General features: G+C 46.6%; 1 protein-coding gene across 2 annotated transcripts in view; it reads left to right on the top strand.

Annotated features, from left to right (window-relative positions):
* The first annotated feature begins 5,533 nt into the window (after window positions 1–5,533).
* IFFO1 (intermediate filament family orphan 1) overlaps window positions 5,534–27,984 on the top strand; it is a 46,490-nt gene continuing 24,039 nt past the window's right edge. The window contains exon 1 of one of the 2 annotated variants that reach the window (XM_040436956.1): window positions 5,534–6,341. In XM_040436956.1, coding sequence (XP_040292890.1) covers window positions 5,776–6,341 — 566 coding nt within the window. In that variant the 5' untranslated portion in view covers window positions 5,534–5,775. The remainder of the gene's footprint in view (window positions 6,342–27,984) is intronic. The other variant, XM_040436957.1, reaches the window with a different exon arrangement.

Here is a 27,984-nt window from a genome sequence, read left to right as displayed (position 1 = left end):
AACTTTTCAAAAACTGCCACATTTGAATATCCCCTTAAGGGCACAAGCGCACGGCCGTAGCCCGTTTTTTTGCGATCCGCAAAACTCAAATACTGGCCACGTGCGTTAGGCATTTTACGGAACATCCAGCCCCTAATAGAATAGTCCAATCCTTGTTCATAATACAGACAACAATAGGACATGTGCGATTTATAAAAAAATTTGCGGGGCTGCGTAACGGACATACGGATGCGGACAGCACACTGTGTGCTGCGCGCATCTTTTGCGGCCCCATCGAAATCAATGGGTCCGCATCCGACCTGCCAAAAATGCGGATGTGGACCCAAACCACGACTGTGTGCATGAAGTTTTTGGGACTACTTGGTTTTTTTTCCATGTGCGGCCCTTTTTGAAAGAGGGTGGAGCTTAATGGGAGGGGAGGGGCCTGTGATTTACTATGACTTACAACAGATACTAAGACCAGCGTAGTAAACTCCAGGACAGAAGTTGTCATTAGAATCTCAGTAGTGCAGCCTGAGGCTTTGGGCCTATAGCTGAGCGATCAGATCTCTGTATGGAGCGTTATGGAGCATTCCTTTTGGGCTTGTAGGGAATTGCATTATGAGCAATTTTCCAATATATTTTACGATGTGAGAATTAGTTCCTTTATAATCGGGTTTGATGTGAGGTACTGGAAAATTGAAGGGGTTCTGCAGGATTAGAACAACATGGCCGCTGCCTTTAGCATAGTCCCTTTAAGGGTACTTTCACACTAGCGGTTTTCTTTTCCGGCACTGAGTTCCGTCCTAGGGGCTCAATACCGGAAAAGAACTGATCAGTTTTATCCTAATGCAGGCATGCTCAACCTGCAGCTGTTGTAAAACTACAACTCCCACCATGCCCTGCTGTAGGCTGTTCAGGCATGCTGGGAGTTGTAGTTTTGCAACAGCTGGAGGGCCGCAGGTTGAGCATGCCTGTCCTAATGCATTCTGAATGGAGAGCGATCCGTTCAGGACGGAGATAATACCGCAGCATGCTACGGTTTTTATCTCCGGCCCAAAAAAATCTGAACACTTGCCGGAATGCCGGATCCGGCAATTTTTTTTCCATAGGAATGTATTAGTGCCGGATCCTGTGCAGACTGGAAAAAAGGTGAAAAAAAATAAATGCCGGATCCGTTTTTCCGGATGACACCGGAAAGACGGATCCGGTATTGCAATGCCTTTTTCAGACTGATCAGGATCCTGGTCAGTCTTACAAATGCCATCAGTTGGCATACGTTTTGCGGAATCCTCTGCCGCAAGTGTGAAAGTAGGCTAAGTTGGCAATGATTCGACTATGTGATTTCCGCAAAGTCTATTAATCACAATATCACGTGCCCCCCCATAGGGGTTCATGAGCTGCGGTATTATTGCCGCCACGTTAGCGTGTTTGCATTGGCCGGATACAAGCAGGAGCTTCAGTTCAATCCCCATAACCTCAAGGAAGTGCATTGTTCTTGTAGATCTGCTGCTGTGGGGGGAGGGGCGACAGCTGGTGTCAGTTGAGGGTATTGTTTGGTTGGGAAGGGGGGGCGGGCGCGACCCAGAAGTCAGCGCCGCAGCATTCAAGCAGGTGACCAGAGAAACCTTCTCATAAACGTCAAGTGACTTTTACATGCTTTTCCCCACTTTCCTGGAGGTAAAAATTCACAAAAAGGCGAATGCTAAGTTTCCAAATTATTTGCTGTTTTTGCGCTTTTCTCGACAGAAAAGTGTAAAGAATTTTGCAGGAAGAAGCTGTCAACAGACTAAGGCTACTTTCACACTGGCGTTTCTGGGTCCGCTTGTGAGATCCGTCTAGGGCTCTCACAAGCGGCATAAAACGGATCCGTTCACCCCCAATGCATTCTGAATGGATAAGGATCCGCTGCGTTTGGTCTCTGTCGCGTTTTTTAGACGGTCACTAAAACGCAGCTTGACCGTCTGACTATGCGGAGCCAAACGGATCCGTCTAGACTTACAACGTAAGGCTACTTTCACACTCGCGTTTTGTGCGGATCCGTCTTCTATCTGCACAGACGGATCCGCACCGATAATGCAAACACTTGGATCCGTTTGCATTATTCATTAAAAAAAAGTCTAAGTCAAAACGGATCCGGACCCAGAAATGCCAGTGTGAATGTAGCCTTAGTCAATGGGGACGGATCCGTTTTTCACTGACACCGTATGATGCAATTGAAAATGGATCCGTCCCCCATTTACTTTCAATGTAAGTCAAGACGGATCCGTTTTGACTTAGACTTTTTTTTGAATGAATAATGCAAACGGATCCGTTATTAACGGATACAAGCGTTTGCATTATTCGTGCGGATCCGCCTGCGCAGATAGAAGACGGATCCGCACCTAACGTGAGTGTGAAAGAGGCCTTAGGGCTCACGTACAGTACACGGCCGTATGTATTTTGTGGTCTGCAAAACACTGTGTGACATCCGTACTTTATCCGATTTTTTTTTGCCGGATCCATTGTAACAATGCAAAACGGGCAAGAATAGGACATGTTCTATTTTTTTTTTTTTTTTTTGCGGAACAGCCATGCGGACATACAGACAACTGATCACGGAGTCATTTTTTCCAGACCCATTGAAGTAAATGGTTCCTCATACGCATAAAAACGGAACAGACACGAAAACAAAATGCGTTTGTGTGCATGAGCCCTTACAGTAATTTTCAGCATAAATTGGTGCAAACTATAACGGAATTCGACGCCTGTTCACGGCAGGAGCACATTTCAGTTTCTGGCGCATGAACAGCCAAAGATGCGCAAAATTTGACAAGGTGCTCGTCCCCGCAAATTGGCCTCTTGCTCCAGTGTAGTTCAGCTTGAGACCTGTGCACGAAATGAGAAAATGTCCCCCTTTGGGAATGAATAGTTAATTGTATTCCAGATCATTGCTTGCTGTCAGTGAATAGAAACATATTACCTTTCGAAGCTAACCTATTCAGCTCACGTGACACAGCTTTATATTCAACAACCACAAGCAGAGATCTCGAAAATTGGATTTTGATACAAACGGCCAGATTTATCATGACTGACGGCTCACTCCACTTTCACATACGGCTAAAGTCAGATTTATGATCGGCCCTTTAAGACTGTAATAAATGTCATTTGACGGTAGCAGTTTATCCGTCAGTAAGCAGCTTTACAAAAGTCGCACGTCTTTACGTAAAAGTCACACGTTCTATTAAAAAGTCGCATAAGATAAGCATGGTCCTCACTGGAGTGAAATTGCACATTTTTTGGCGACTTTTTAAATAGTCGCAATAGTAAATCTGTCTAGAGATTCATTTACATAAGAAAACACGCGCACTTTCAGAAAACTGGCGAGCATAGTGCAGAGCCAATAAAAGTCGCAAATTTTGCGCAGTTTAAGCGATTGCACAAAAATTTGCGTTTTTCACTCCATTATTCTGACTTGAGCTAATGATAAATCTGGCCCAAAGTGTATTAGAAAATCGGATTTAAGAATTTTTTGAGTTCTTAGATTTTCCAAAAATATATATATTTATTTTTTACTTTTTATTTATGTTTTTAGGCCTTTGTCTCGGTGTGTGCCCGTCGCATTGTCAGCAGCCCAGGTCCTCGCACCACTGCCCTTCCACCCAGCGAGCAACCACAACTATAATTAGTCTTTAGGAGGAATGAGTGCAAGGAGTTTTTTTTTTAAACTGATTTTTTATTTCTGCTGTTCAGTGTTAGTCATACCAGACACATGGGGCGAGGTCTACAAAAAGCATTCCTATGGTTTTGGCCTCATGCACACAACTCTCTATTTTGCAGTCCGAAAAAAATACGGATGACGTCCGTGTGCATTCCCCTAATAGAACAGTCCTGTCCTTGTCCGTAATGCGGACAATAATAGGACATGTTCTATTTTTTTGCGGAACGGACATACAGAAACGAAATGCACACGGAGTAACTTCCTTTTTTTTGCAGACCCATTGAAATAAATGGTTCCGTATACGGTCCGCAAAAAAAACCAGAACGGACACAGAATGAAAATACGTTCATGTGCATGAGCCCTTACAGGCCTGAGTATAAGAATGGCCGAGCCGCATATATGTAGCATGCCACGCGACGCTCTCCGTGCCGCTATATGCAGACTTACAAACATTCCTATTGGTCAATTTGAGGCATGTCTTTCGCCGTATCTTGCAGATCGTAGAGTGCACGCGGCCGATGGCCCCGTGTTTTTCGGACTCCCGATTTGCACGGAGGCACCACAGCCATGTGAATGAAGCCTTATACTAAGTGCAGCTTCACCCAGTTTTTTCAGACTCCTGAATGACACATCTGCAATGTTGCATACAGTAAGGTATCGTTCACGTTTCCGTTTTTCAATGACGTGTATGATCCGCATTTTCCAAGGACAGCACACATACCCATTGATATTAAAGCATCAGCATTTTTTTTTTTACGGACCATGGGTCAGTCAAAAAAAATAAAAAATCACAGCGACCTGCATTACATTGGGCCGTGATGCGGACCAAACACACCCACTATAGAGTGGCGTCCGTTTTCACTGACCGCTAATAGTAGATGCTCTGTAAATTAACTTTCAGTTGAACAGTGTATGGAGGGCAAAAAACGGACACAGGCACCAAAGACGGATCCTTCATAGATGTAACGCGGATTGATTTTTTTCAGAGATCTGAAACGGAAATGTTAGTGAGACCTAAAGGGAGTGGTAGAAATAAAAATTGCAAAAAAAAAAAACTGAAACCACCCTAAAGCATATTCACCAATTCTCCTGAAATGTGTGGGAGACGCCTCCATGACTCTCGGAAGTGTTGGCAAATCTCCCGCGCAGCGCATGAAGGATCGACCCTACGCAGGCTCGGACTGGCCCACAGGGGTACAGGGGAATCCCCCCGGCGGGCCCCTTAGTAAAGTGGGCCCCTAGTGTCTCACCCCCTGCACAAGTGGCACATAACACATTGAACTTACTGCACTCCATACATATATTCAGTCTACAGCACCGCAGCCTGTGTTCATATAAAAAAACTTGTTAGATTATTTATTATATTTGACTGTATCCGTATGGTGGGCCCCCAAAATAAATTTTACTGGTGGGCCCTAGGTACCCCAGTCCGACACTGACCCTACGTATAATTTAGGCGCAGCCATACGTGTTCTGAGGGGTCGGGACGCTCCACATTACCGCGTGTGCTCTACGGGAATCTTAATGTCCAGAGAGCGGCGGTCTGTACAGGGGGCTTCACTGCTCCTGACGGAATGTGATCATGTCCCTGGCCTCACCTCATAGATGAGAATGATGGGGGTGATTTCATTTTTCCATGAAAGCTCCATTCTGATTGGCTGCTATGGGAAACTTCTCCTTTGCACCAGTTTAGAATGATCCCCCCGATCATTGTATGTGTGGTTGTCCATGTTATCGCCCCTCCTGCGGGGGGGGGTGCCCTCCAGTCCCTCTTCCCCCCATGTCTGCCTCTCCTTCGGTCCTCCCCCACTCTCTGCAGTTGGTCTCTGTGTTGCCTGCGGTGGAGAGGAGGAATGTCCCCCCCTCTCACTGCACGTCACAGCTGATGTGCCCTCTTCCTCCAGCCCATTCCTCTCCTTCCAGTCATTATATTCTTCCTTCCCTGTTCCTTCAGTCGCCCTGCATCCCCTCACCTTCACAGATCTCCCTCACATCCATGTCCCCCAAAACATAGATGATGTGACTCCCCTTCCCACCACCATCATCCTCCTGCTTTTACTGGTCCTCCCCTTTGCAGTGCTCAGAACAGTCCAGCGATGAATCCTCTATTAACTCCCAATCTCCTCCTTGTCTCGTCGGATTCCCCTTTGCAGCCGGGGGACAGCCCCCCATCGCCTCCGCAGTCCTCGTTACTTCTAGGGGCCCCCTACGCTCAGGGTGGGGGGGCCTCAGCTTTGCGCAATGACTTTGGTTCCAACATCAGCGTCTTGAAGACCCTCAACTTGAGATTCCGCTGCTTCTTGGCCAAGGTGCATGAGCTGGAACGTAGGAACCGCTCTCTGGAGAGGGCGTTGGAAAGAGCCCAAGGAGCGGGGCCCATCACCAGGGACCAGGCTGTCCAGACCGGCTTTGTGGGGCCCATTTTACCGCCGCCTCTTCTGGGTCTGACTCGTCCAACTCCAACTCCTCCTCAATCATGGGTGTATGGGCCACGGAGGCTGGTGACCAGGTCCGACGTGGGGTCGGTCAGTGGTGGATGCGGAGCTTATTGGGGTCACGCAGATGGGGTTGGAGTTCAGATCGATACCATCACCCCTGAGATCAGAGCTCTGTACAATGTTTTGGGGAAGGTCAAGAGGGAGCGAGATGCCTACAAGCAGAGGTAAGGACCAGATCCCTACATTTCATGCCTATAAAGGACATTTTCCTGAAAGGACTCCAAGTCGGCCTCTTTTGTGAAGTCCCGTAGTATTCTGCTGAACTGTTCCTGACAACCACAAATGTCCACCATTACTCTGCCCCAGCAGTTGTCGCTGAGCTTTTTCTCTAAGTACCATGTGAATGCTCTGCACTGCTCTCTATTTGTTTCCATAACTCTTCGGGCAATTCTATAGCAATAGCCTAATGTTCATGAATCATGGGGCTCAGGATGAACATTCCCAGACATGGAAATGCTGCAGTACATGGGACTGTGAGAACAAAAAACTGAAATGTAGATGGTGGCATCAAAGTATGGCAGAGCCAACGTGTTACCCCGCAGCTCTGCAGATGATTCAAATTCCTGGGCCACAGAGCTTACACTCTACACTAGGCAGAATGTGAACCACATAGAAGACCGAGGAGGGCTGAGATGAGGTCTCAGCAGGGATTGTTTGGTGGAGTCATAGAGACAGTCCATAAATAAAGCATTAAATATAAGTGTGGACTGGATCTTGTACAGAGGGGGCAGCAAGGGCTCCGGCCCGTAATACAGCAGGAATCTGTAGGTTATAATTTACACGGGACGCAAATATCGCCTCTCATTACAGCACAAATGTAATATATAATTATAATGAATGAGTGACAGGAATATGAGTAACATCACAATGTGCAGATGGCTGTTTAGTCTGGGCTGTCAGGGTACTCAGTATCCCAATATCAAAGTGCAACTCCATAAATCTGTGGATGGCACACTGTTAGGGGGATCTGTGGAGGACATACTGTTATGGGGTATCTGTGGATAACACTGTTATGGGGTATCTGTGGATGACACTGTTATAGGGGATCTGGGGATGACACACTGTTATGGGGGATCTGTGAATGACACTGTTGTGGGGTATCCGTGGATGACACTGTTATGGGTGATCTGTGGAGGACACACTGTTATGGGGGATCTGTGGATGACATTTATAGGGGATCTGTGGAGGACACATTGTTATGGGGGATCTGTGGAGGACACATTGTTATTGGGGATCTGTGGATGACACTGTTATGAAGGATCTGTGGAGGACACACTGTTATGGGGGATCTGTGGATGACACTGTTATGGGGAATATGTGGATGACACTGTTATGGGGTATCTTTTGATGCAACACTGTTGTAGGGGATCTTTTGATGCAACACTGTTATGGGGGATCTGTGGATGACACACTGTTATGGGGGATCTGTGAATGACACTGTTGTGGGGTATCCGTGGATGAAACTGTTATGTGGACCTGTGGAGTATACACTGTTATGGGGGATCTGTGGATGACACACTTTTATGGGGGATCTGTGGATGACACAGTTATGGGGGATCTGTGGATGACACACTGTTATGGAGGACCTGTGGAAGACACACTGTTATGGGGGATCTTTTGATGCAACACTGTTATGGGGGATCTTTTGATGCAACACTGTTATGGGGGATCTGTGGATGACACTGTTGTGGGGGATTTTTTGATGCAACACTGTTGTAGGGGATCTTTTGATGCAACACTTATGGGGGATCTGTGCATGACGCACTGTTATGGGGGATCTGTGGAGGACACATTGTTATGGAGGATCTGTGAATGACACTGTTATGGGGTATCTGTGGATGACACTGTTATGGGGATCTGTGAATGACACACTATTATGGGGGACATGTGGAGGACACACTGTTATGTGGGATCTGTGGATGACACAATTATGGGGGATCTGTGGATTACACACACTGTTATAGGAGACCTGTGGAGGACACACTGTTATGGAGGATTGGCGGAGGACAAACTGTTATGGAGGACCTGTGGAGGACACACTGTTATGGGGGATCTGTGGAGGACACATTGTTATGGGGGATCTGTGGACGACACAATGTTATGGGGGATCTGTGGATGTCACATTGTTATGGGGTGTCTTTATTTGACACACTGATATGGAGGATCTGTGGATGACACTGTTGTGGGGGATATTTTGATGACAACGTATGGGGATCTGTGAATGACACACTGTTATGAGGGATCTGTGGATGACACACGGTTATGGGGGACCGGGGGAGGACACACTGTTATGGGGGACCTGTGGAGGACACACTGTTATGGGGGACCTGTGGAGGACACACTTTTATGGGGGATCTGTGGAGGACACATTGTTATGGGGGATCTGTGGATGACACACTGTTATGGGGGACCTGTGGAGGACACACTGTTATAGGGGATCTGTGGAGGACACATTGTTATGGGGGTTCTGTGGAGGACACATTGTTATGGGGGTTCTGTGGAGGACACACTGTTATGGGGGACCTTTGGAGGACACACTGTTATGGGGGACCTGTAGAGGACACACTGTTATGGGGGACCTGTAGAGGACACACTGTTATGGGGGATCTGTGGATGACACAGTTATGGGGGATCTGTGGAGGACACATTGTTATGGGAGATCTGTGGATCACACTGTTATAGGGGATCTGTGGATGACACTATTATGGGGGATCTGTGGATGACAATGTTATGGGGGATCAGTGGATAACACTGTTATGGGGGATCATTTGATGCAACACTGTTGTAAAGGATCATTTGATGCAACACTGTTGTAGGGGATCTTTTGATGCAACACTGTTATGGGGGATCTGTGGATGACACTGTTGTGGGGGATTTTTTGATGCAACACTGCTGTAGGGGATCTTTAGATGCAACACTGTTATGGGGGATCTGTGAATGACTCACTGTTATGGGGGATCTGTGGGTGGAGGACACATTGTTATGAAGGATCTGTGAATGACACACTGTTATGGGGGACATGTGAAGGACACCCTGTTATGGGGGATCTGCGGAGGACACACTGTTATGGGAGATCTGTGGATGACACAGTTATGGGGGATCTGTGGATGACACACTGTTATAGGGGACCTGAGGAGGACACACTGTTTTAGGGTATCTGGGAATGACACTGTTGTGGGGGATCTGTGGATGACACTGTTGTGGGGGATTTTTTGATGCAACACTGTTGTAGGGGATCGTTTGATGCAACACTTATGGGGGATCTGTGCATGACACACTGTTATGGGGGATCTGTGGAGGACACATTGTTATGGAGGATCTGTGAATGACATACTGTTATGGGGGACATGTGGAGGACACACTGTTATGTGGGATCTGTGGATGACACAGTTATGGGGGATCTGTGGATGACACACTGTTATAGGGGACCTGTGGAGGACACACTGTTATGGGGGATCAGCGGAGGACAAACTGTTATGGAGGATCTGTGGATGACACACTGTTATGGGGGACCTGTGGAGGACACACTGTTATGGGGGATCTGTGGAGGACACATTGTTATGGGGGATCTGTGGACGACACACTGTTATGAGGGATCTGTGGATGTCACATTGTTATGGGGTCTCTTTATTTGACACACTGATATGGAGGATCTGTGGATGACACTGTTGTGGGGGATATTTTGATGACAACGTATGGGGATCTGTGAATGACACACTGCTATGAGGGATCTGTGGATGACACACTGTTATGGGGGACCTGTGGAGGACACACTGTTATGGGGGACCTGTGGAGGACACACTGTTATGGGGGACCTGTGGAGGACACACTGTTATAGGGGATCTGTGGAGGACACACTGTTATGGGGGTTCTGTCGGTGACACACTGTTATGGGGGACCTGTGGAGGACACACTGTTATGGGGGACCTGTGGAGGACACACTGTTATGGGGGACCTGTGGAGGACACACTGTTATGGGGGACCTGTAGAGGATACACTGTTATGGGGGATCTGCAGAGGACACACTGTTATGGGGGATCTGTGGATGACACAGTTATGGGGGATCTGTGGATGACACACTGTTATGGGGGATCTGTGGAGGACACATTGTTATGGGAGATCTGTGGATCACACTGTTATAGGGAATCTGTGGATGACACTATTATGGGGGATCTGTGAATGACACTGTTATGGGGGATCTGTGGATAACACTGTTATGGGGGATCATTTGATGCAACACTGTTATGGGGGATCATTTGATGCAACACTGTTGTAGGGGATCATTTGATGCAACACTGTTGTAGGGGATCTTTTGATGCAACACTGTTATGGGGGATCTGTGGAGGACACATTGTTATGAAAGATCTGTGAATGACACACCGTTATGGGGGACATGTGGAGGACACCCTGTTATGGGGGATCTGCAGAGGACACACTGTTATAGGGGACCTGTCGAGGACACACTGTTTTGGGGGATCTGTGGATGACACTGTTGTGGGGGATATTTTGATGACAACGTATGGGGATCTGTGAATGACACACTGTTATGAGGGATCTGTGGATGACACACGGTTATAGGGGACCTGTGGAGGACACACTGTTATGGGGGACTTGTGGAGGACACACTGTTATGGGGGACATGTGAAGGACACACTGTTATGGGAGATCTGTGGAGGACACATTGTTATGGGGGACCTGTGGATGACACACTGTTATGGGGAATCTGTGGATGACACACTGTTATGGGGAATCTGTGGAGGACACATTGTTATGAAGGATCTGTGAATGACACACTGTTATGGGGGACATGTGGAGGACACCCTGTTATGGGGGATCTGCGGAGGACACACTGTTATGGGAGATCTGTGGATGACACAGTTATGGGGGATCTGTGGATGATACACTGTTATAGGGGACCTGTGGAGGACACACTGTTTTGGGGGATCTGTGGATGACACTGTTTTGGGGGATCTGTGGATGACACTGTTGTGGGGGATATTTTGATGACAACGTATGGGGATCTGTGAATGACACACTGTTATGAGGGATCTGTGGATGACACACGGTTATGGGCGACCTGTGGAGGACACACTGTTATGGGGGACTTGTGGAGGACACACTGTTATGGGGGACCTGTGGAGGACACACTGTTATAGGGATCTGTGGAGGACACATTGTTATGGGGGATCTGTGGATGACACACTGTTATGTGGGACCTGTGGAGGACACACTGTTATGGGGGATCTGTAAAGGACACATTGTTATGGGGGTTCTGTTGATGACACACTGTTATGGGAGACCTGTGGAGGACACACTGTTATGGGGGACCTGTAGAGGACACACTGTTATGGGGATCTGTGGATGACACAGTTATGGGGGATCTGAGGATGACACAGTTATGGGGGATCTGTGGAGGACACACTGTTATGGGGGATCTGTGGAGGACACATTGTTATGGGAGATCTGTGGATCACACTGTTATAGGGGATCTGTGGATGACACTATTATGGGGGATCTGTGGATGACACTGTTGTGTGGGATCTGTGGATAACACTGTTATGGGGGATCATTTGATGCATCACTGTTGTAGGGGATCATTAGATGCAACACTGTTGTAGGGGATCTTTTGTGGCAACACTGTTATGGGGGATCTGTGGATGACACTGTTGTGGGGGACTTTTTGATGCAACACTGCTGTAGGGGATCTTTAGATGCAACACTGCTGTAGGGGATCTTTAGATGCAACACTTTTATGGGGATCTGTGGAGGACACATTGTTATGAAGGATCTGTGAATGACACCCTGTTATGGGGGATCTGCGGAGGACACACTGTTATGGGAGATCTGTGGATGACACAGTTATGGGGGATCTGTGGATGACACACTGTTATAGGGGACCTGTGGAGGACACACTGTTTTGGGGGATCTGTGGATGACACTGTTGTGGGGGATATTTTGATGACAACGTATGAGGATCTGTGAATGACACACTGTTATGAGGGATCTGTGGATGACACACGGTTATGGGGGACCTGTGGAGGACACAATGTTATGGGGGATCTGTGGAGGACACACTGTTATGGGGGACCTGTGGAGGGCGCACTGTTATGGGGGATCTGTGGAGGACACATTGTTTTGGGGGATCTGTGGATGACACACTGTTATGGGGGACCTGTGGAGGACACACTGTTATGGAGGATCTGTGGAGGACACACTGTTATGGGGGACCTGTGGATGACACACTTTTATGGGGGACCTGTGGAGGACACACTGTTATGGGGGACCTGTGGAGGACACACTGTTATGGGGGACCTGTAGAGGACACACTGTTATGGGGGATCTGCAGAGGACACACTGTTATGGGGGATCTGAGGATGGCACAGTTATGGGTGATCTGTGGATGATACACTGTTATATGGGATCTGTGGATGACACACTGTTATAAGGGATCTGCGGAGGACACACTGTTATGGAGGATCTGTGGATGACACAGTTATGGGGGATCTGTGGATGACACACTGTTATGGGGGACCTGTGGAGGAAACACTGTTATGGGGGGTCTGTGGAGGACACATTGTTATGGGAGATCTGTGGATCACACTGTTATAGGGGATCTGTGGATGCCACTATTATGGGGGATCTGTGGATGACACTGTTATGGGGGATCTGTGGATGACACTGTTATGGGGGATCTGTGGATGACACTGTTATGGGGGATCATTTGATGCAACACTGTTGTAGGGGATCATCTGATGCAACACTGTTGTAGGGGATCTTTTGATGCAACACTGTTATGGGGGATTTTTTGATGCAACTGTTGTGGGGGATTTTTTGATGCAACTGTTGTGGGGGATTTTTTGATGCAACTGTTGTGGGGGATTTTTTGATGCAACACTTGTGGGGGATAGTTTGATGCAACACTGTTATGGGGGATCTGTGGATGACGCACTGTTATGGGGGATCTGTGGAGGACACATTGTTATGAAGGATCTGTGAATGACACACTGTTATGGGGGACATGTGGAGGACACCCTGTTATGGGGGATCTGCGGAGGACACCCTGTTATGGGGGAACTGCGGAGGACACACTGTTATGGGGGATCTGTGGATGACACACTGTTATAGGGGACCTGTGGAGGACACACTGTTTTGGGGGATCTGTGGAGGACACACTGTTATGGGGGATCTGTGGAGGACACATTGTTATGGGGGATTTGTGGATGACACACTGTTATGGGGGATCTGTGGACAACACACTGTTATGGGGGATCTGTGTATGACACATTGTTATGAGGTGTCTTTATTTGACACACTGATATGGAGGATCTGTGGATGACACTGTTGTGGGGGATCTTTTAATGACAAAGTATGGGGATCTGTGAATGACACACTGTTATGGGGGATCTGTGGATGACACACTGTTATGGGGGGTCTTTGGATGACACTGTTGTGGGGTATCTTTTGATGACAAACTGTTATGGGGATCTGTGGATGACACTGTTATGGGGGATCTGTGGAGGACACACTGTTATGGGGATCTGTAGAGGACACACTGTTATGGGGGATCTGTGGATGACACTGTTATGGGGGATCTGTGGAGGAAACTTATGGGAGATATGTGGGTGGCACAATGTTATGGAGGATCTATGGATGACATTGTTATGGGGGATTTGTGGATAATACTGTTATGGTGGATCTGTGGATGACACACTGTTATGGAGGAACTATGGAAGACACTTTTATGGAGAATCTGTGGATGACACTGTTATTGGAGATCTGCGGATGACACACTCTTATGGGGGATCTGTGGATGACACAGTTATGGGGGATCTCTGGATGACACACTGTTATGAGGATTTCTGTGGGTGACACATTGTTATGGGGGATCTGTGGATGACACTGTTGTGGGGGTTCTATGAATGACACTGTTGTGGGGGATCTGTGGATGACACTGTTGTGGGGGATCTGTGGATAACACACTGTTATGGGGGATCTGTGGATGACACTGTTGTGGGGGATCTGTGGATAACACACTGTTATGGTGGATCTGTGGATGACACTGTTGTGGGGGATCTGTGGATGACACTGTTGTGGGGGATCTGTGGATGACACACTGTTATGGGGGATCTGTGGATGACACACTGTTATGGGGGATCTGTGGATGACACACTGTTATGGGGGATCTGTGGATGACACTGTTGTGGGGGGTCTTTTGATGACACACTGTTATAGGGGATCTGTGGAGGACAATTATGGGGGATCTGTGGATAACACACTGTTATAGGAATCTGTGGATGACACTGGTATGGGGAATCTGTGGATGACACACTGTTATGGGGTTTCTGTGGATGACACACTGTTATGGGGGATCTGTGGATGACACAATGTTATGGGGGATCTGTGGAGGACACACTGGTATGGGGGATCTGTTGAAGACACACTGTTATGGGGATTTGTGGATGACCCACGGTTATGGAGGATCTGTAGATGACACACTGTTATGCGGATCTGTGGATGACACTATTATGGGGGATTTGTGGAGGACACTTATGGGGCTTCTGTGGAGGACACACTGTTATAGTGGATGTATGGATGTCACACTGTTATGGGGGATATGTGAATGACACTGTTATGGGGGATCTGTGGATGACACACTGTTATGAAGGATCTGTGGATGACACTGTTGTGGGGGATCTGTGGATGACACACTGTTATAGGGGATCTGTGGAGGACAATTATGGGGGATCTGTGGATAACACACTGTTATGGGGATCTGTGTATTACACTGGTATTGGGAATCTGTGGATGACACACTGTTATGGGGGATCTGTGGATAACACACTGTTATGGGGATCTGTGTGTGACACTGGTATGGGGAATCTGTGGATGACACACTGTTATGGGGGTATCTGTGGATGACACACTGTTATGGGGGATCTGTGAATGACACACTGTTATGGGGGATCTGTGGATGACACACTGTTATGGGGGATCTGTGGATGACACACTGTTATGGGGGATCTGTGGATGACACACTGTTATGGGGATTTGTGGATGACCCACGGTTATGGGGGATCTGTAGATGACATACTGTTATGGGGATCTGTGGATGACACTATTATAAGGGATTTGTGGAGGACACTTATGGGGCATCTGTGAAGGACACACTGTCATAGGGGATGTATGAATGTCGCACTGTTATGGGGGATCTGTGAATAACACAATGTTACGAAGGATCTGCGCATAACACACTGTTGTGGGGGATTTGTGGATGTCACTTTTATGGAGGATCTGTGGATGACACACTTATTGGGGATCTGTGGATAACACTCTCATGGGGATCTGTGGATGACACATTGTTATGGGGGATCTGTGAATGACATACTGTTATGGGGGATCTGTGGGTGACACACTGTTATGGAGGATCTGCGGATGACACTGTTGTGGGGGATCTGTGGATGACACTGTTGTGGGGGATCTGTGGATGACACTGTTGTGGGGGATCTGTAGATGGCACCGTTGTGGGGGATCTGTGGATAACACTGTTATGGGGGTTCTGTGAATGACACTGTTGTGGGGGATCTGTGGATGACACTGTTGTGGGGGATCTGTGGATGACACACTGTTATGGGGGATCTGTGGATGACACACTGTTATGGGGGATCTGTGGATGACACACTGTTATGGGGGATCTGTGGATGACACTGTTGTGGGGGATCTGTGGATGACACTGTTGTGGGGGATCTGTGGATGACACTGTTGTGGGGGATCTGTGGATGACACTGTTGTGGGGGATCTGTGGATGACACTGTTGTGGGGGATCTGTGGATGACACACTGTTGTGGGGGATCTCTGGATGACACACTGTTATAGGGGATCTGTGGATGGCACACTGTTATGGGGGATCTGTGGAGGACACATTGTTATGGGATCTGTGAATGACACTGTTATGGGGGATCTGTGGATTACATGTTATAGGGGATCTGTGGATGACATGGATGGCACACTGTTATGGGGGATCTGTGGATGACACAAAGATATGGGGTATCTGTGTGTGACACACTATTATGGAGGATCTATGGATGACATTGTTATGGGGCATCTGTGGATGACACACTGTTATGGGGGACCTGTGGAAAACACTTATGGGGGATCTGTGGATGACACACTGTTATGGGGTATCTGTGTGTGACACATTGTTATGGAGGATCTATGGATGACATTGTTATGGGGGATCTGTGGATGACACACTGTTATGGGGGATCTGTGGATGACACACTGTTATGGGGGATCTGTGAATGACACACTGTTATGGGGGATATTTGGGTGACACACTGTTATAGGGGATCTGTGGAAGACACACTGTTGTGGGGGGTCTGTGGAATATACACTATTAAGGAGGATCTGTGGATGACACTGTTATGGGGATCTGTGGAGGACCCTTATGGGGGATCTTTGGGTGACACACTGTTATAGGAATTAGTGGATGGCATTGTTATGGGGGATATGTGGATGACACACTGTTATGGAGGATCTATGGATGACATTGTTATGGGGGATCTGTGGATGACACTCTGTTATGGGGGATCTCTGGATGACACTATTGTAGGGATCTTTTGATGACACACTGTTATGGGGAATCTGTGGAGGATACACTGTTGTGAGGGATCTGTGGAAGACACACTATTATTAAGGATCTGTGGATGACACTGTAATGGGGGATCTGTGGAGAACATACTGTTATAGGGAATATATAGATGTCACACTGTTATGGGGGATCTGTAAATGACACAATGTTATGTAGGATCTGCGAATGACACACTGTTATGGGAATCTGTGGTGGACACTTATGGGGGATCTGTGGATGACACACTTGTATTGTGGATTTGTGGATGTTACTTTTATGGAGGATCCGTGTATGACACACATATGGGGATCTGTGGATGACACACTTATTGGGGATCTTTGGATAACACTCTCATGGGGATCTGTGGGTGACACACTGTTATGGAGGATGTGTAGATGATATACTGTTATGGGGGATCTGTGGATGACACTGTTATGGGGGATCTGTTGATGACACTGTTATGGGGGATCTGTGGATGACACTGTTATGGAGGATCTGTGGATGACACTGTTATGGAAGATCTGTGGATGACACACTGTTATGGGGGATCTGTGAATGACACTGTTATGAGGGGTTCTGTAGGTGACAAACTGTTATGGGAGATCTGTGGATGACACACTATTATGGGGGTTCTGTGGATGTCACTGTTATAGGGGACCTGTGGAGGACATTGTTATGGGGAATCTGTGGATGACACTGTTATGAGGGATCTGTGGATGACACTGTCATGGTGGATATGTAGATGACACACTGCTATGGGGGATCTGTGGAGGACACACTGTTATGGGGGATCTGTGGAGGACACACTGTTTTGGGGGAACTATGGGTGACACATTGTTATGGGGATCTGTGGAGGACACACTGTTATTGGGGATCTGTGGAGGACACACTGTTATGGGGGATCTGTAGATGACACACTGTTATGGGGGATCTGTGGATCACACACTGTCATGGGGGATCTGTGGAGGACACACTGTTATTATCTGTGGATGACACTGTTATGGGAGATCTGTGGAAGACACACTGTTATGGGGATCTGTGGAAGACACACTGTTATGGGGGATCTGTGGAAGACACACTGTTATGGGGAATCTGTGGATGACACACTGTTATGGGGGATCTGTGGATGACACATTGTTATGGGTGATCTGTGGATGACACACTGTTATGGGGATCTGTGGATGACACATTATTATGGGGGATCTGTGGATGACACGGATGACACTGTTATGGGGGATCTGTGGATGACACACTGTTATGGAAGATCTGTGGATACCACTGTTGTGGGGGATCTTTTGAGGACACTGTTATGGGAGATCTGTTGAGGACATATTGTTATGGGGAATCTGTGGATGACACACTGTTATGGGGAATCTGTGGATGACACTGTTATGGGGAATCTGTGGATGATGCTGTAATGGGGATCTGTGGAGGACACACTGTTATGGGGGATCTGTAGATGACACACTGTTATGGGGGATCTGTGGATGACACACTGTCATGGGGGATCTGTGGATGACACACTGTTATGGGGATCTGTGTGTGACACTGTTATGGAGGATCTACGGATGACATTGTTATTGAGGTTCTTTTGATGACACACTGTTTATGGGGGATCTGTGGAAGACACACTATTATGGAGGATCTGTGGATGACCCACTGTTATGGAGGATCTGTGGATGCCAATGTTGTGGGGGATCTTTTGATGACACAATATAATGGGGGATCTGTGGAGGACACTGTTATGGCGGATCTGTTGAGGACATATTGTTATGGGGGATCTGAAGATGACACACTGTTATGGGGAATCTGTGGATGACACACTTTTATGGGGGATCTGTGGATGACACTGTTATGGGGAATCTGTGCATGACACTGAAATGGGGATCTGTGGAGGACACACTGTTATGGAGGATCTATGGAGGACACTTATGGGGGAACTGTGTGTGACACTGTTATGGGGGATCTGTGGATGACACACTGTTATGGGGGATCTGTGTGTGACACACTGTTATGGAGAATCTATGGATGGCACGCTTTTATGGGGGATCTGAGGATGACACACTGTTATGGGGGATATGTGGACGTCACTTTTATGGAGATCTGTGGATGACAATGTGAGGGGAGATCTGTGAAGGACACACAGTTATGGGGGATCTGTGAATGACACACTGTTATGGGGGATCTGTGGATGACACTGTTATAGGGGATCTCTGGATAACACACTTATGGGGGATCTATGAATAACACTGTCATGGGTTTCAGTGGATGACACACTTTTATGGGGGATCTGTGGAGGACACACTGTTATGGGGGATTTGTGGATGACACACTGTTATAGGGGATATATGGATGATACACCATTATGGGGATCTGTGAATGACACAATGTTATGGAGGATCTGTGAATGACACACTGTTATGGGGGATCTGTGATTGACACACTGTTATGGGGGATCTGTGATTGACACACTGTTATGGGGGATCTGTGAATGACACACTGTTATGGGGGATCTGTGAATGACACATTGTTATGGGGATCTGCGGATGATATGTATGGGGAATTTGTGGATGACACTGTTGTGGGAGATCTTTTGATGCAACTCTGTTATGGGGATCTGTAGATGACACACTGTTATGGAGGACGTGTGGATGACACTGTTATTGAGGATCCGTGGATAACACACTGTTATAGGGGATCTGTGGATGACACACTGTTATGGGGGATCTCTGGATGACACACTGTTATGGGGGATTTGTGGATGTCACTTCTATGGAGGATCTGTGGATGACACTGTTATAGGGTATCTATGGATAACACTCTCATGGGTTTCTGTGGATGACACACTATTATGGTGGATCTGTGGAGGACACACTGTTATAGGGGATATATGGATGATACCCTGTTATGGGGGATCTGTGAATGACACACTGTTATGGGGGATCCGCGGATGACACATTGTTATGGATGATCTGCAGATGATACTTATGGGGAATTTGTGGATGACACAGTGTTATGGGGGATCTGTGGATGACACTGTTGTGGGAGATCTTTTGATGCAACATTGTTATGGGGTATCTGTGGATGACAGACTTACGGAGGATCTGTGGATGACAATGTTATGGGGGATCTGTGGATGACACTGTTATAGGGGATCTGTGGATGACAGACTTATGGAGAATCTGTGGGTGACACTGTTATGGGGGATCTGTGGATGACACGCTGTTATGGAGGATCTGTGGATGACACACTGTTATGAGGGATCTGTGGATGGCACTGTTATGGGGGATCTGTGGATTACACTGTTATGGGGGATCTGTGGATGACACACTGTTATGGGGATTTGTAGATGTCACTTTTATGGAGGATCTGTGGATGACACACTGTTATGAGGGATCTGTGGGTGACACTGTTATGGGGGATCTGTGGATGACACTGTTATGGGGGATCTGTGGATGACACTGTTATGGGGGATCTGTGGATGACACACTGTTATGGGGATCTTTAGATGTCACTTTTATGGAGGATCTGTTTGTGGGTGACACTGTTATGGGGGATCTGTGGATGACACACTGTTATGAGGGATCTGTGGATGACACTGTTATGGGGGATCTGTGGATGACACACTTATGAGGGATCTGTGGATGACACACTGTTATGGGGGATCTGTGGGTGACGCACTACTATGGGGGATCCGTGAATAACACACTGTTATGAAGGTTGTGCGAATGACACACTGTTATGGGGGATCTGTGGGTAACGCACTACTATGGGGGATCTATGAATAACACACTGTTATGAAGGATATGCGGATGACACACTGTTATGGGGATCCGTGGATGACGCACTATTATGGAGGGTCTGTGGGTGACGCACTGTTAGGGCTTGTTCACACGACCGTTGGTGTTCCGTTGCCGTATTGCGAACCGTATTCACAATACACAGGAACCGTTCCGTTGTCAATCTACATCACGGATGCGGACCCATTCATTTCAATGGGGATCTGTGGATGACACGCTGTTATGGAGGATCTGTAGATGACACACTGTTATGGGGGATCTGTGGATGACACTGTTATGGGGGGTCTGTAGATGACACACTGTTATGGAGGATCTGTGAATGACACACTGTTATGGGGGAACTGTGGTTGATACTATTATGGAGGATCTGTGAATGACACACTGTTATGGGGGAACTGTGGTTGATACTATTATGGAGGATCTGTGAATGACACGCTATTATGGGGGACCTTTGGTTGATACACTTTTTGGGGGGATCTGTGGATTTCACTGTTAAGGAGGATCTGTGGATGACACTTATGGAGGATCTGTGGATGACACTTATGGAGGATCTGTGGATGACACTGTTATGGGGGATCTGTGGATGACACTGTTATGGGGGGAATCTGTGGATGACACTGTTATGGGGGTCTGTGGATGACACTGTTATGGGGGATCTGTGCATGATACACTGTTATGGGGGATCTGTAGATGACACACTTATGTGGATCTGTGGATGACACTGTTATGGGGGATCTGTAGTTGATACACTTATGTGGATCTGTGGATGACACTGTTATGGGGATCTGTAGTTGATACACTTATGTGGATCTGTGGATGACACTACTATGGGGTATCTGTGGATGACACACTGTTGTGTAAGTATGGCTCTTGCTCTGACAGAACTGGCTCACACATAAATTACTACATTGTTTAGAGAAGTTAATAAGACAACTATTTATTATTTAAGACAATTATTTTCCAGCTTCAAGATCTATGATTGCTGTCAGTGAATAGAAATGTTCTTGTTTATCTACAGAGGTCGATCTAATCCTTCTTACAACTGATCTATACCCATATCCAGGATTCCGTAGGATCACTGCTGTCCCTTTCTGATGATGAGCACCCCACCACCCCCATGCAGTATTTATGGTCAGAGATGATAACTGACTATGTAATAACTTGTATCAGCAGAGTGGCGGCACATTTCTCAGTAATTTATAGACCGTTATCTGAAGAATGAAGGTTCAGCCACGACAGCAGCTGCCAGCCCTTTGGCGTGGCTGAGGGGACGGGTGGGGGAGGTGTGTGTGTTGGGGTGGGGGTCATCGCATATTTTTGCAGCATGAATACTGGCATTATTTAAAGGAGTTGCCCACCTTTCATAATCCCTTTGTCAGCTGATCATAAGGTGACCTGTTGCTGCTTACACCCAGCTGTAATCTAAGGAGGAACCTGGCAGCACATGCTCAATTTCCCTGCAGCGCCTCCACAGGAGAAAAGAAGCATTACACAGGTTACATTGAAATCAATGGACTGTCCACACCCAGTGCTTAGATGTGCCTGGTCCTCCAGAGAAAGAGTCATTATTTTAATTTGCTCTTCGCTCTAACAGATGAGGGTCCTGAATACGGGACCCCCTGCATTAAAGCTAAAGCTGCACTGAGACATTTTGGAGCTTTACTAATTGATTTTTTCTATAAAGTGACAGCTGCAGTCCACAAGATCAGAGACTTTATCAAGTCCCCTGCGCTGAAAAAACCTGCACATTATTATTCCTCTATTTGCACTAAACTTTTCTTTAAAGCGGGCAGAGAGAATCGTGGCCTTAGACTGCCGGGGCTTAGGCTAGGCCGCCAACTTATTGCGCCAACCTAGTCTAAGCACTGCACAGAGCAGGAATATATTACAATATAATAATATATCAGTATAGAACTGACAGTATAATACATTGTACTACATAAGAAGTACAGTGTATTATAAAAGCAATGGCGCATGTCAGTATAGCACTGACAGTATAATACACTGCACCGCATAATTAGTACAGTGTATTATAGAAGCAATCAGAAGATCATTTGTTAAAGTCCCCTTGTGTGGCTAGTAAATGTTTAAAAAAAAAAGCGAAAGTTTTATTTAATATAGTTAAAAAATGCTTATTTTTACCATTGAAGAAATGCTTTTCACTGGAAAAAAATAGCAAAAATAAAATCCCCTCCACATATATGGTATTGACACGTCCATAACGACCAACACCACATAACCACATAACTATCAGGAAATGTATCCCAAAAAGCAGTGCTAGAATTTTTATTTTTTCGCTTATTCACCACAAAAAAGGGAATAAAGCAACCAAAGGCCTCATTCACACGACCGTATATTTTTTCAGTTTCTGTTCCTTTTTTTTTGCGGACCGTATGCGTAACCATTTATTTCAATGGGTCCGCAAAAAAAAAATGGAAGGTAGTCCGTGTGCATTCCGTATTTCCGTTCCCGCAACATTTTGAGTCTTGTCCTATTATTGTCCGCAAATCAAGTTCTGTGACTCCGTTCAAGTCAACGGGTCCGCAAAAAATACGGATCGCATACAGAACACATCCGTATGTTGCGGATCCATGCCCACTTTGCCCATGTGTTTACTGTTCACAAACATTACAGTACATCACAGTAATGATTGCAAATTGTCTGTTTCCGTTTGCGATCCGCAAAAAAACGGATGGCATACAGAAACCGTACCGAGATTTTTTGCGGAAATATGGAACGGAAACACTACGGATACAAAAAACGGAACAACGGATCCGTGAAAAACAGACCGCAAAACACATACGGTCATGTGAACAAGCCCGAAAAGTGTTATGTATCTCATGATGGCGGCTGTCGCTTTCTGCTCTAACGTTCAGAAACGCAGTAGTTGACTATGCTGTCCTATGTCAAGTCAACCCCCCAAAAAAATGTGCTGACGGGGAAGTGGTGCATGGTTTGCGCCTGTAATTATGGAGACTCCTAGGTCTGCACAGGAGTTGCAAGACAAGATGGTAGGAGAATCACGACTGGGAGGATGATTTGTTTTGTATTTCGCGGCACTAATAGCATAAAATTAATTTTCACACATTCAGTGCTGATTATTTTCACCCCTGTATAGGGAAGCTATGTTTTCACTGTACTTTATACACTTCTGTCTGCCATCGGGCACCACTAGAGGGAGCCATCCTCGGGACAGGCCATCTATATCAAATTGGTGGCGGTCTCACACTCGGCATCCCCACCGATCAGCTGTCTGAGGCAGCAGCCGGCACTGGAAACCATACCATGGACGGAAATGGAAGCAGAAGGTTCCCTCCGCTATGTAGTGGCCGTTCGCAGCTCAGCTCAAGTGGATGGGAGCTGAGCTGCAGTATGCTAGTGCCAGTAACTACACACTGGACAGAGCCAGTGCCAGCAGCTGATCGGTGAGGGTGCCGAGTGTTGACCCGCCATTAATCTGAGGATAGGTCATCAATTTAAAGTACCAGAAAACCCCTTTAAGGTTGCTAATGGGAACACATTGATAAAGGGGCTTTTACCAGGACGTAGATTTTGATGACCTATCCTCAAGTAAATGGGAGCTGAGCGGCAGGAGGACCCTGGCAGGGCCACTACAGAGAACAGGGGTCAGCAACCTTCGGAACTCCAGCTGCTTTGAAACTACAACTCCCAGCATGCACACTTGCTCAGAAGTGAAAGGAGGATTCTGGGAGTTGTAGTTTCAGAACAGCTGGAATGCCGGCAGAGGTTGCTGATCCCTGACATAGAACCTTGCGATTCCAGCTCTGTCCAGGGTATCAGCGCCGGTATTTTTTTTTAAAATGACGCCCACTGTGCTCGCCAACGAGTTTCTGTCCTTTTAAACTTCAGACACCGGAGGCTAATGTCTGTAATTGGCGATAACGGTGATCACAGACGTTTAGCCCCTCAGATACCGTGGTCAACAGCTTCCCCGTGTAGAGGTGGGGGAAGCTGTTGCTTCTATATAAAAGCCCTGGTCTCTCCAAAAGATCATAGAGTATCTGCAATACATTGCAATGGTAATCCATTTCAATGTATTGGAAAAGCGATCTAACGATTGTTTGTTATAGCCACCTAGTGAGACTTAAAGGGGTCGTCTCACTTCAGCAAATAGCATTTTTCATGTAGAGAAAAATACAAGGCACTTACTAATGTATTGTGATTCTCCATATTGCTTCCTTTGCAGTCTGGATTCATTTTTCCATCACATTATACACGGCTCGTTTCCATGGTTATGACCTCATTGTAATCCATCAGTGGTGGTCGTGCTTGCTCACTATAGGAAAAAGCATTGGCCTCTCTGGTGGCCGGGACCATGGGAGCGTATGTAGACTAGTGCTTTTTCCTACAGACTGCCAGACTGCAGGGCGGTCGTAACCATTTTTTTTTACATTTACATTAGTAAATGCCTTGTAAAAAAATTCTCTACATAATAAATGCCATTTGCTTGTGAGACAACTTAAAAATAAAAAATGTAAAAATTTTAATATTTTAAAAATATTAAAAAGAAAAATTAAAATCAACTCCCTTTCCCCATAATTAAAATAAACAATAATAAAAAATAAATGTCATTGGCATCGCAAAGTTCCCAAAATGCCCACACTATTAAAATATAAACTTATTTATTCTGTATGCTGAACTTCGAAACAGATTTAAAAAACAAAACAAAATGGCTGATTTGCCGTTTTTTTCGTCGCTTCACCCTCCCTCCCCCCAATTTTTTTTTTAAATAAACAAAAAAGTGGTCAAAAAGTCCTACACATTCCGAAATGGTGTTAGAAAAAAAAAAAACTACATATCTCTCCACAACAAATGCGCCACCACACAGCTCCATAGACTATAAAAAGTTATGGCGGTGAAAAAAAAAAAATTTTTTTCCCAAAGTATAAATTTTTTTCCCAATATTAAAACACAAGAACTTTCGTATTGCTGTAATTGTACTGACCCTAGAGAATGAAGAGCACAAGTTAGTTTTACCGGATAGGGAACACCGTTAACACAAAACCCATAAAACTGTGGTGGAATTGCTTTTTTTTTTTCTAATTTCATCCCATTTGGAATTTTCGCTTCAGCTTCCCACTACCTCATATGCAATATTATTAATTGGTGCCATTAGAAAGTACAACATGTCCTGCAAAAAACGAGCTTTCATATGGCTATGGGAATGAAACAATTAAAAGGTTATGGCTCTGGGAAGGCAGGGAGCGAAAAAGGAAAAACGGAAAATCACAGGGTGCTGAAAGGGTTAATCTGTATGTGGCACGCTCCCCCTGGTGGAGGCAGCCAGAACTGTTTTAGGTAGCTCTCAGGTTGAGGAAAAGATTTGGAGCTTTATATCAGTAACTTCTATGCTCACTGGGTTACAGTTGCGCAACGTGAAGCGACATCGACACTTGGAGAATGTCTTAAAAAAATGTTTGTAAATGAAGGAATTGCCTGAAGGACATGAAAGTGAAGCCGGATATCAGACCGTGCTGAGCTCCTTCTCCTTCACTATCTTTATCACGTGTGATGGGCCCCGACAAGAACCTCAGCTCTTTATTCTTTCATTTAGTCATTGCACAAGATTGTCAGGGGATTCTGAGGAATTCAGAGCGGCCCCGGGCCCCAGCGGTTCACTGTAAGGGGCTACTGTAGTGTGACCAAAGAGCTGCCAATACTACGATGGCACAGTGTTGGCATGGGCTCAGGAGCTGTGGGTGCACCGTTACTAGTGGGTGCCAGCTGTATTACAAAGCTGGAACCTCACTCTCACCGCCAGGATCAGAGTTAACGCCGATCCCGGCAGTTTAACCCCTTAGATTACACTGTCTAAGGCCTGTTTCACGTTTGCGGGCAATAATGTTGATCACCCAATAAACGAGTGTCTGCACTGTTGGGGGGGGGGGGGGTTTAAGAGAGGAAGCCCCTTCCCTTTTTCTTACCTAATTGGTCTGTCCATTACCAGGATGCCTGCCGGCCCCATTGATATACACGCAGTGGTATTTGTCTGGCCAAATCCCGGCATATTTGCTGGGTAGCATCTGGACCCCATTATAGTCCATGGACGGTAATGGAGAGACCTATTTGGTTAGAAAAAGGAAGGGACCCCTCTCTTCCCCCCTTCCCCCAAACATGCAGACACTCATTTGTCGAATGATCAACATTATTGGACTGTGTAACAAGACCCTAAGATGTAAGTTTCAGAAATTTTCCAGTTATGTCTTTCCAGCAGGGGCCGACTGGCCATAGACTCTGCAGGGAAATATCCCAGTGGGCCAATGCCCAGGGGGCCACTCAAGCCCTCCTCAGGCCCCCGGGTATGTGACAATCTGACACTTGACACTCTTAAAGCTCTTGGGCCCCAGTTCTAAATGTCAACTGTCCCGAGTTTGGCGGGACAGTTTCAGCAAATTTATAATCTGGCGAGCCGAAAATGGGTGGAACTAGCATAAACCCTGCCCATAAGAGGGTGGGATCAGGACATTCCTAGGGGTGGGGGCTTATATGTCATAATTTTACCAAATGAAAAGTCGGTAGAGGGACCTTCTGGCATACTTACCAACATAGCAGCTGGTAAATTTGGGTCATGCAAGCCTAGCGTTGCCACCTTTGCCCCAAAAAATACCAGCCAAGTTAAGCCACACCCCAAAGGGGGCATGGCTTAATACGGTGTGTTATGTCGCTATCATACTGTGGCTCCCAATAATATTAATGCTGCCCAGAATTAATAATGCCCCCATTAGTGCCCCCAGTAATAGTAATGCCCCATTAGCGCCCCTCACAATTAATACTGTCCCCATTAGTGCCCCCAGTAATATTAATGCCCCCATTAGTGCACCCCAGAATTAATGCCCCCCATTAGGGCCCCCAGTAAGAGTAATGGCCCCAATAGTGACCCCCAGTAAAAAATAATGCCCCCATTTAGTCCATTAGTGCCCCCCAGTAAGAATAATGCCCCATTAGTGCACCCCAGAATTAATGCCCCCATTAGTGCCCCCAGTAAGAATAATGCCCCCATTAGTGCTCTCCTGTAAGAATAATGCCCCATTAGTACCCCCCAGTAAGAATAATGCCCCCATTAGTGCGCCCCAATAAGCATAATGCCCCCCATTTGTGCCCCCAGAAAGAAAAATGCCCCCATTAGTGCACCCCAGTAAGAATAATTCCCCCCATTTGTGCACCCAGGAAGAATAATGCCCCTATTAGTGCCCTCAGTAAGAATAATGCCCCCATTAGTGCGCCCATGGAAGAATAATGACCCTATTAGTGCCCCCAAGGAAGAATAATGCCCCCATTAGTGCCCCCATGGAAGAATAGTGCCTCCATTAGTGTCCCCATGGAAGAATAATGCCCCCATTTGTGCCCCAAGGAAGAATA

Source organism: Bufo bufo, chromosome 6 (assembly GCF_905171765.1).
Source record: "Bufo bufo chromosome 6, aBufBuf1.1, whole genome shotgun sequence".
In the NCBI taxonomy this organism is placed as follows: Eukaryota; Metazoa; Chordata; class Amphibia; order Anura; family Bufonidae; genus Bufo; species Bufo bufo.
The sequence above is the reverse complement of the archived record's forward strand: the minus strand, read 5'-3'. Positions and strand labels throughout refer to the sequence as shown.